This window comes from Hevea brasiliensis, chromosome 10, assembly GCF_030052815.1.
Source record: "Hevea brasiliensis isolate MT/VB/25A 57/8 chromosome 10, ASM3005281v1, whole genome shotgun sequence".
Classification (NCBI taxonomy): Eukaryota; Viridiplantae; Streptophyta; class Magnoliopsida; order Malpighiales; family Euphorbiaceae; genus Hevea; species Hevea brasiliensis.
This window is the reverse complement of record NC_079502.1, coordinates 87821868-87832880: the sequence shown is the minus strand read 5'-3', so window position 1 is coordinate 87832880 and position 11013 is coordinate 87821868. Positions and strand designations below refer to the sequence as shown.

General features: G+C 26.7%; 1 protein-coding gene across 1 annotated transcript; it reads left to right on the top strand.

The window, feature by feature from the left end:
• Positions 1-8247: 8247 nt before the first annotated feature.
• On the top strand, positions 8248-8668 carry LOC110649714 (polcalcin Syr v 3-like). The gene has a single exon (XM_021804402.2). It carries the CDS (start codon positions 8286-8288, stop codon positions 8538-8540), a length of 255 nt encoding a protein of 84 aa, XP_021660094.1. The 5' UTR covers positions 8248-8285; the 3' UTR covers positions 8541-8668.
• The last annotated feature ends 2345 nt before the right edge of the window (positions 8669-11013 follow it).

The window sequence follows — 11013 nt, the reverse complement described above, 5'->3', positions numbered from 1 at the left end:
ATATTTGATATTAAAAATTGAGATACTTAAATCAACGGATATATCTGGTTTGGTACGATACAGTACAATACGAGACGTTTGAATGCGATGGGATGGATGGTAGGGGCCTGCCTGTGCCCAGAGGCGATGATCCACTTGTCCCCTTGTCCATGGGGGCCTCGTGGCGTACAACCGAAACGATTCCCGCTAGATAGCACTGCCCTTTTCTCTCTTTTTACAGCCTCTGGGAGAAGAACGGGGCAGTGGGCTTGCGAAGTGGACAGCAAGCAACTGCTTATTCTATCAAATATAAACGCACTGCTCACTAAATTTGGCCAAAGGTAAGGGGTAATTGCCTCCCTTCCTCGCAATTTGGCTTCCTTAGATCATATTATTTTAAATTATTTATTATGTTTAAATTTAACAACAAAAATTTTTATTATTAAAAATATAAATTTTATTATCATAAATTTATGTTAATAACATATTAATTATTACATACTACTACTGAAATTTATGATCGTAATTAGCGTGTTATTATGTATAAAATATTGAATTAATTAATTTATAAATTATAAATTATTTGAAGTCAACCTTCTTTAAAATTATTCATTAATCTTAAATTTAAAATTAGATTAATCAAATTAAATTTAAATAATTATATTTAAGTTGGATTATTTTATTTTAAATTATTTTAAATTACATTTATATTTAAACGGATTATAAATAAGTAGCATCTAATCTAATAGATTGATAAGTAAAACCAAATTTGCCACCTCTTCCTAGGTATCTTCATTTCATAACTATAATTATAATAAAGTTCTGTTTGGCAGTAACTTTTAAGATAGCAATAATAAAGTCTTTTGTACAAACGATGAAAAGAGAGCATGTGTAGAGTTGATAGGGTTATGCACAATTCTTGGAGGACCAAATCGAATTGAAGAATCGTATCGAATTAATAAGAATCATACCGAACAGAAATTGCTTGATATTTTAATTTAGCTTTGATTCTTTATTAAGAATTAAATCAGAATCGTACCGTACCGAGAATTAAATTTATACATATATTTTAAATTTTTTTATATGCATTATATACTTTCAATTTTTTATTTCTTAATTATATATATATATATATTAATTCTTAATTATATTTATAATTTATAGTTAAATATTATATGATTAATAAATAGTTAAAATATATATTATATAATATACTTGTACTATTATATTATATAATATATTTAACCTTAAATTATATATACATCTCATAGTTAAAGATTATATAATTTAGAAATAAATAAAAGATATATTATATGATATATTATTTATTAATAACCCAATTTAAAATTTAAATACTAATTTAAATATGACTTTTTAAAAAAATAATTATATAAAATTTTTTTATGAATCGAAAATCAAACCGAAACCGTATCAAACTAAACTGAAATCAAAGAACTGTGAATCATATCGAAATAGAACGGAACTAATGAAGAATTAAATTAAAATTATATCTAAATTTTAATTCAATTTTAATTCTTAAATAAATTTTGAATTGAATCGAAACTAAACACCCCATTGACTTATTATATTGCAGTAAACAGAAAAAAAAAAAAAGGCAACTTTAGTAATTTAAAAAAAATTAAATAATAATAATAATAATAATAATTGCCGGGTATTAAGTCCGATCCAATTTTTTCAATAATAATAATAATAATAATAATAATCTTAAGTGATCAAAAATTAAAATGGCAACTTTCCGATGTATAAAAAAACAAAAAAGTGGCAGTCATGGGTCCCCACTGCACAGCGAACTGCCGATGGTTGGCTGCTAGAAATTTCAATCTTCATTAGAAATCCAACATGATATGGGCGTGAAAACGAAGTGGATAGGACGTATATTTGTTCATTTAATTTCATTATTGAATTTATTGTTAAATTTCATCATTGATTATTCTCTCAAAAATATTTTGAAATCTACACACAGATTTTTTAAATCATATATCAATTTTTTTTCTCTCATCATTTTTTATTATCCCAGTTTTTCTTTTCATATTTTTATTTTTAATTTTTTATTTCCAAATTATTCCAAATAGATATTCAAACTTTGTAACATTTTATTATTATTATTTTGTTAACTTTTAAATATTTTTTAACATAATAATATTTCAATTCTATAAATTTATTATTATTATTATTATTATTATTATTATTATTATTATTATTGAGTTAATGTGTTATCGGAAACCCAAGAGAAGACAAATAGAAATAATAAAAACGTGTGTGCCCAACCCCTTTATTTTATTTTATTTTATTTTATTTTATTTTATTTTTAATTTTTTATTGGTTGCATCAGAAAGTGCCTAACTTTAATCATTTTCACAGTTTTAAAATAAAATAAAAAAAAATTGTGTGGACGTAATTTTGAATCTGATTCAAAATATCTGCTTATTCTTAATAAGGAAATTGGAGATCTATCCCAAAATTATTTTTATTTTGCAGTTTTAATTTCATCTATCATCAATAAAAATATAAAATTTCAAGAAATTAAATTGTTATAATTAATTTAAGATTTTAGAGACTAAAATCTGATCAATTTAAATTTGATAAGAATTAAAATATATAAAAATTCATAATTTTATAAATGAGTAACAAATTATAAATTCATTAGCAAATTACATAGACCAAAATTATTAATTTTGAATAATTAAATATAATTTCAAAATATTATTGTCAAATTAATTAATAACAAATTGTTCTTCTTAAATTTATTTTGAGATCAATTTTTTTTTATATATTAATTAAACATCATCTAATCCTAATAATTAAATTTATAATTAAAACTAAAGTAAAAATTTTAAATTAAATTATTATTTATTAATTATGTCAAGTATGTGAAGCTAAATATCAAATTTTGGTAAAAGGTTTGAGTTGTTAGCTTTTACATATATATATATATATATATATATATATATATATATATATATATATATATATATATATATAATTTTTTATAACATTTAAGATTGATTGAGATAAAAAAAATTATGTTGTCTATTTAAAATTTTATTTATTTTTAAATTTTACAACTTTCTTAATAATTAACTTTTTTAAGATAAAGCAGTGTAGTTGAATGTGTGAAAAATTCATAAATGACTTTTATAAAAATATATATATATATATATATATATATTTAATAGCATTAATAATAATGTCTTTCTTTATACTTTTCTAGATATTAAATTTTATTTTGTTTAATTATAAAATATTAATATTATATTTTTAACTTTTAATAATATTTTATTATTTATTTTTATATGTTAATTTTTTTTTCTGCCACTACAAGTGTATGCCAATTTGCATGGGATTTTGGGAGTTTTTCACTTGGCTTCTGCTTCTCTTTTAATAATAATTTTATTTTTCTTATAAAAAAAAAGTTGCTATATCAACATAGTTAGAGAATATCAAAGGGAGTAATCACTTTTCCAATAAGTTTTATATTTAAATGTTTCGTGATGTGTGTGTGTATATATATATATATATATTATAATTTCAAATCAAAACATAACATTATCACCACCTTGTTGTGTTTTCTTTCTTTTAAAAATAAAATTTCTTATTTGCTTATTATGTGGTGACTAGGTTGGAGGCAATGGGAGTTGATGGCTGGACTTTTTTTACGGTGCTGCATGTTAAGTTTTTCTTAAAATTTTATTATTTAATAAAATTTTGCTTATAAAAAAAACATTATCACTATCCATATTTAATTCTAAAAATAAAAATAATTAATATAAAAGGTGGCATAATTTTTATTTATTTTAGATTTAATGAGCCGATTAATTACTGTCAGAGATAGTTATCTTTTTTTTTTTTTTCTCATTGTAAAAGGTGATAAATCTTAAAATAGCAGATTAAGGGTAGATGATGAAAAGACTAAAAGTTGAGAACATTTCACTTATTACACTTTAAAAATGAAATAAAAAAAAAGACTACTATTGATTGATATAAGGCAATACAATTTATAGATTATCTAGCTTTTTTAAAAAATAAAAATGATTTATATTTGGAGAAGAGCACTTGACTGGCGAGGGACATCTAATAGATGATATTATAAAATCCTCACTTAGCATGGTTTGTTTTAATCTGGGTGTTGTGGTAGGTCTATCGACTGAATATAATTGAGTATTTTATATTAAAATTTTCCTGAATTATTGGAATCGAGGGAGAGCCAGAGTCTTATAAGACCAAGCACACTCTCTACCCCTCGAAATTCTTTTTCAAGGACAAAACAATGAGGCCTAAGGGCCAAAAAGGACAATACATCAAAGTGTACATATATGACCCAAATCCAATTTAATTTGAATTGATTTATCATCAGTCTCCCTCATACTGGTTATAATGGAGACTGGTTAGGAGAATTTACTAAGAACATTTGGACAGCTTCATCTATGAAAACTGAGCTCTAGGGGATTTAATTACTGGGGTATTTAGCTGTGGGTCGGAGCAAATGATAAAGAAGATAATTGCAGAAGTGGGATTCTTTAAGTATTGGCTAGTGGAATATAGCAACCCTAATTATGGAGATAGTATATCTTGCAGCCATACAAAAGCTCTTTCAGAGAAAGTGGATCATACATGTTCATCGAAGCAAACACTTGCATGGATCGGCAGGCTATTAAGGGACTAGAGAGGCCATGTGAATTACGTAAAAAGTAGACTCGCGTTGTGTATTTCTTTATAGCAATATGGTTTCTCTATTTTCTATTAAGATTGAAAAGCAACTTCAAAATACAAGCCTTTCTTAACTTATAGTAAAAGCTCTAGATATAAGACAATTCCCTGCAAATATAGATGCTCATCGGACATATATATATTTTACCTATAATTTTCATATCTTTGTAGACATTTTCTTACACATTTAAAAATTAGAAAATAGTTTCCAACATTACCCTGTGGCATTGATAATTGAAGTGACATTCATAACCGAAGAAGCTACTGGTTTAGCCCATGCTTCCAGCTTGGCCTTGGCTTCCCATTTCTCTACCGTTACCTCATTATCCTTTTCATTTCCCTGCGTTTCTTTGCCTGGATTTTCTTCAGCTAAAAGATACAGTGGTGGCTTCTCCAAGTCTCTACGTTCCCTCTCTGCGAGGTTGATGACGCACTTTCCACAGTCCACACCTGCCATTGCTAGAGCTTCAATCGATGGCATGGTTATAAGCTTCTTAAAACCTGTTTAGTTGTCGTGAAAATCTTTGTTCTTGCTTGTAACATGAAACTGTCCGAGTATTGAGATATTTATAATTGAATTGTACATGCGGGATCAGGTATGAGTTCATTAATAGCAGTAAAGGTCACCCTTCACAAGTACTGTCTTTTCCATGGAGCTTATATCATTATATCCGTGATCTTTTAACACTTTTTATGATATGTTTCGAAGTTGGAATTAAAATGCAATTTCCTTTTTGGTTTGAAGAGAAGATTCAAAAACCTTTTTTCATGATATTTTAGTATTTGAAATTTTGAATAATACTTGAATCTATGTTGAAAAGGTACATATGTTTTCTTGCATATTATTCGTTAATTTTGGTTTAGCTTAAAAGAAATTCTCTTATAGATTTAGAGATGTGTTTTGCTTAATTTATGAAAATTATCTGATATAAACTTATAAATATTTAAAATTTTTAATTACTACGTGTTTAGTCGAAATGTTTTTAAGTTGGTAATAAATAATTAATACATTTGGTAAAAAAGTAGTTCATTAGTATTATTAAAATTGCTAAAAATGATATTAAATTAAATGAGATATCTCATAAATAAAATTTGAATCTTTTGATTTCATATATATGTATTAATAGTTAAGAAAAAAGAGGATTACCCTTAATGTGCATGTTCATTACATGCAGTTTGCCTTTTAATGAAATATATCAATTTAATTATTAAAAAAAAATTGCATGAAAAAGAATTCCTGAGATGTAATAAACATACATTTTCATTTCCATTTTCTTCAAGATCCTCCAAACATGCCCTTTCTGATTTGTAAAGTGGAAAGAAAAGTGATCATGCTTATAGTTTGATGTCGGCTGATTTGCCTAAGAAAGAAGGGCAACCTTTAAGGTTTCACACTTTCAACTTTTATGGATACATATGAACGAAGCAATAATTATGATTATTGCATGCATGTGGTCATGGTGCTTTTTGATCTCTGATGTTGATGTACATATATTTCGTAGTTAAACCGATCTCACTTCCTTCAATTTGGAAATAAAGGTGGAGAACACATGGAAACCTGTGATATGTCATCAAGGGACTTGGTTAAGGTAGGTGTATAAAGATGAAGATCGATGCATTGCAAGGAGCTGAAATCAGTTTAAGTCTTGCAGTCCTAAAGTTGATAATGTCACGAGCAGAACACAGCAAGCACTGTCGTTGGCCTACCACAAAGGCAATTATTCATATGAAAGCATTAACCTATTGGCCTGCCCCCACTGATTATCTTCAACTTAACTTTGTGTAGTCAGTTGAATTTTTCATGTGAGCATGGTGATTTTATTTCAATTGATAACTCTCACTAAATCTAAAATTGATTCAACAAGAATTTTAATGTTAACTGAATCTCCATTTTTTATTAGCAAAACTATAGCAGTGGATATTGATAGTATTCAAATTTCAAATTAGAGCCACTGAGGAGCCATGCCATGAACTTCTGACATTGCTGTTGACCAAGAACATCCTTGCTTCTTCATCGTCTGGAAATTCCGATGATGAAGTGGACTCACCCGTTGATGATGCTGACTGGTACACTAATGTGGATGAAACTGATTCATTGGATGGCATAACTTTGTCCGGAGACAAATCTCTTGGACCTGCAAATTCTCCATCAGTGCATGCAGAGTGTTAGAATGAAAGCAGGCAACTCTTAAACGAAGTGCAAGCTAACTGTTGATATTGAAAGCACCAAAGGTGTTTAGCCCTCTCCAGCTCTAATCACCCAATATCCATCCTATCTTTGAACTAGAAATGCTCAGTAAAAATCCTATGCCAGCAAAGTTGCCGCCTCTTGATATTGAAGAATTTGAGTCCAAAGAAGCGTCAGAAGCTCTTTCCTCAAAAAAGTTCCATAATGAGCTATCTAATTTTGTAGCTGTTTCTGACAGGTCTGTCCCGTGTGATACCAGGTGTCTCTGGAATGTAGAGAATCATGATGATAACCTTAGTCTGGAAAGTGATACGCCATCGTCTCACTTCAAAATCAACCGCCTCTTACAATATGTTTGAGAACTTTATAGAAGGGAAGAAAATAAAAGAGAAAAAATAAAGAATAAAAATAAAAATTACTTTTTTTTTTCTTTATTTAGATTGAGAGAAAAAAATATTAGAGGTAAAATTATTTTATAAATAATAAAATTATAATTTTGCTTCTAAATATAAAAAAAAATTATAAAATATAAGGTTATATTTATAAATTTAAATATTTTTCTCTATTTTTTCCTATTTTAGAGAGAAAGTAGAAAACGATCAAATATTTTTATTTTTTCTATAAAATTTTCTTCCTTTATCATTTTTTAATCAATTCAAATAAAATAATAAAAAATAAAGTTATTTTTCTTTTCGTTTTTTTTTTCTTTTCTTCTCAAACATAGTATTAAACAAAAAAAAAAAAAACCAGGCCCATAGTGGACATTTGGAGGCTTAATTTATCCAAAATTACCCAGGGATGGATGGAAAAGCAGATTAAAATAAGCCCGAAAAGGCTTTCTTGGACACGGATGGTGAGATAAAATGAATGAACCATCTTCTTCGTAAAACACAGAATAGCTCAGAAACATTTTCCCTGAGTAATGAAGCAATTACAACCACTAAAGATAGTAAAAATTTAGGCTTGAGCATCTTACTAAACAAATCTCTCTACACCTTCTCTCATACAAAGGAATTTGTTAATGTCCCATGTCAAGTGCAAATGTGCAGGGAAACATTTTTATGACTAAAAGAATTTTAAAATTGTTTTACAAATAGTACGTAATTTTGTTTTAAATCATAGTAAGGGTTCATTTTTGCACTTGCTTTACTAAATTTTCGCTGAAATTTGTTTGAATAATTGGACCAATTCATCTAATAGCATTGGTGGTAAAAATTAGTTGAGAAGTTTCAGGTGATCAATTCCTATTTTCTACACTATGACTCCGATTTCAAATGCTGGCCTTGCACACAAAACCAATCACTCTTATAAAAGCCAAGCACTCGTATTATCTCTCTCAATCATTCAATTTACATATTATTCACTTAATCACAAACTTACACATAAAACTATGGCTGATGAAGCACAGGACCAGGCTGAACGTGAGCGCATTTTCAAGCGCTTCGACTTGAATGGAGATGGAAAAATATCTGCCGCAGAGCTCGGTGAATGCTTAAAGACCATAGGCACTGTCACCGCAGAGGATATTCAGCGTATGATGACGGAGATTGATACTGATGGTGATGGCTTCATATCATATGAAGAGTTCACACAGTTTGCCAAAGCCAACAGTGGCTTAATGAAGGATGTTTCCAAATCCAATTAATTTTATTGTTTATCTTACTTTGATTTGCAAAATAATCTAAGAGAACCCTCAATGTAGAAATAAAAGTTGTTAATAAGGTGGGTTTGCTCAAAACCCTTCAAAACAAATTTGAGCAGCGTTTGTTTTAAGATTAAGTTCATGTAATTTTTTTTTAGCATGTAGCGTCCTGGGTCAAGTTCTTTTTAGGAGAGTTCTGCTCATCGAAATTAGTCGGATGTTACATGTTAAATTTTTCTTTCCAATTTATGATTTTATTAATAAAATTTTGTTTATAAAAAAAAGTTCATGTAATTTTTTTTTTAATTTACATATACATCCCTTATAAACTTGCTTATATTTAGCAAAATATTTATAATTTTTATCACACTAAAAAAAAAATTTATCAGTTCAAAAAATTATATAAAAAACTTCTATAAAAAAAATTAAGTATTATATAAATATACTTTCGATTATTATGTTTTATTATATAAAATCACATTAAATTATTATATAAATTTTTTATTTTTTATATAAAATTTAAAAAACCAAAATTAAAAAAAAAAATACATATAAATCTTAAATAACTAGACCGCAACATATGATATTTTTTTCACATGAAACTTTGGATTCAATTTATAGTGTACTATAAGAGGGAAAAAAAAAAAAAAGAAGGTTAAATCCACAGGCAATAGGTAAGAATTAATTATGCCCTCCATAGATGAGAACTCTAGTTTTGAAAAATTAATTGAGATATAAAATTTTTGGTTAATTGATAATACTGTTGCACTACATGTATATGATTAGGTTAATTAATTAGCCAAATAAATCTTTCTTTTTTGGTTGAGTCTAATGGTCAATTCTATAATATAAGTTGTTTTAATAGTCATTAACTGTTTTAATAATTGTCAGCTGTTTTATTAGTTATTAATTTTTATATATTACCTATTTATATAATGATTTAAAGTAGAAGAGTTTGATAAAAATAATTGTTGAATTAGCCGTTAAATATAAAAATAATAATATCATTTTCTTGATGGATAAAGTTCAACAACTATCCCTGAACTTATATAGTTGTAACATTACAGTCTTTTAATTTTAAAGTGTAGCATAAAACCTCTTAAACTTTTAAATTTTGTACAGTAAACTCCCTTTGACTTTTAATTATTGATTTTTCAGTTAGAAACTGATATGAATAGTTCCTGCATGGCACTTAGTCAACATTTCTCTCTCCTCTTTAATGCAAAGTGTAAAATTATTCTCTTTATCATGAAAAATTATTCTATCTATAGAGAGAAAAAAAGGATTTTAATTTACACATGGCTTAAGAAAGAAAAGAGAAATATTGACTAAGCTCCATGCTGGAATTGTCCAAGTCAGCGTCTAACTGAAAAACTGAAAATTGGAGGTTAAAGGGATTTTACTGTATAAAATTTGAAAGTTGATAGAGTTTTATGTTACATTTTGAAGTTGAGGGACTGTAATGTTACAACTAGATAAGTTCGGGGACCGTTGTCAAAATTTATCCTTTTCTTGACCTAGTTAAAATATTAAACACTATCTTAAAAGTTAGAAAGAATAATATTTCATAATCCATTATCCTTAATCTTTAAATACTAGTATAAATACTTATAATATTAAACAATACAAACGAGAAAATAGTCAAAATACTATGTACTATTTTGAAAGCTGTTATCGAATAGGGCATAAGGTTCTTCCACATACTGAAGCAAAAGCCTTAAACCATCGGAGCATCAACTTTCCACAATAGTTCAATATCTTATAAAAATGAGATAAATTTCAATAATTATCCCTAAACTTATACTATTATAAAATCATAGTTTCTCAATTTAAAAATATAATATAAAACCCCTTAACTTTTAAATTTTGCGTAATAAAATTTTTTTAACCTCTAATCACTAGTTTCCCAATTAAATGTTAACATGAACAAATCCAACATAACGTTTAGTCAGCATTTCTCTCCTCTCTTATGTGCCACGTATAAAATTATTCTCTCTCCTCTCACCTCGCTCAGTTTTGTCCACTGTAAAATGATCATCCTTCAACTTTACTAATTGTAACACTATTGTCTTTCAACTTTGTTATTTGTAATGCAATTGTTTCACAATTTTACGTAAATATAATTACACAACCACTAATGCAATACCATTGTCATTTAAAATCATATTCTCATGATCACATCTAATATAAATATGCTATAAAATTTTTAATCTTAATTTATTTATTGAGAAATATAATTTTTTAAATAGTTTTTTAAATTATTGTTAATAGATTTAAATTTTTTATATTTTTTATTATAAATAACATATTATTAAAAAAAATAAAGACTAAATAGACAAATATGAAAAAAATTAGCTAAAAAATGAGTTTTTCACACTGATTTATCTACATTAAGTCAGAGAAATTTTACTGTATAAAATTTAGAAATTAAGATAATTTTATATTATATTTTTAAACTATGATATTATAATCACGT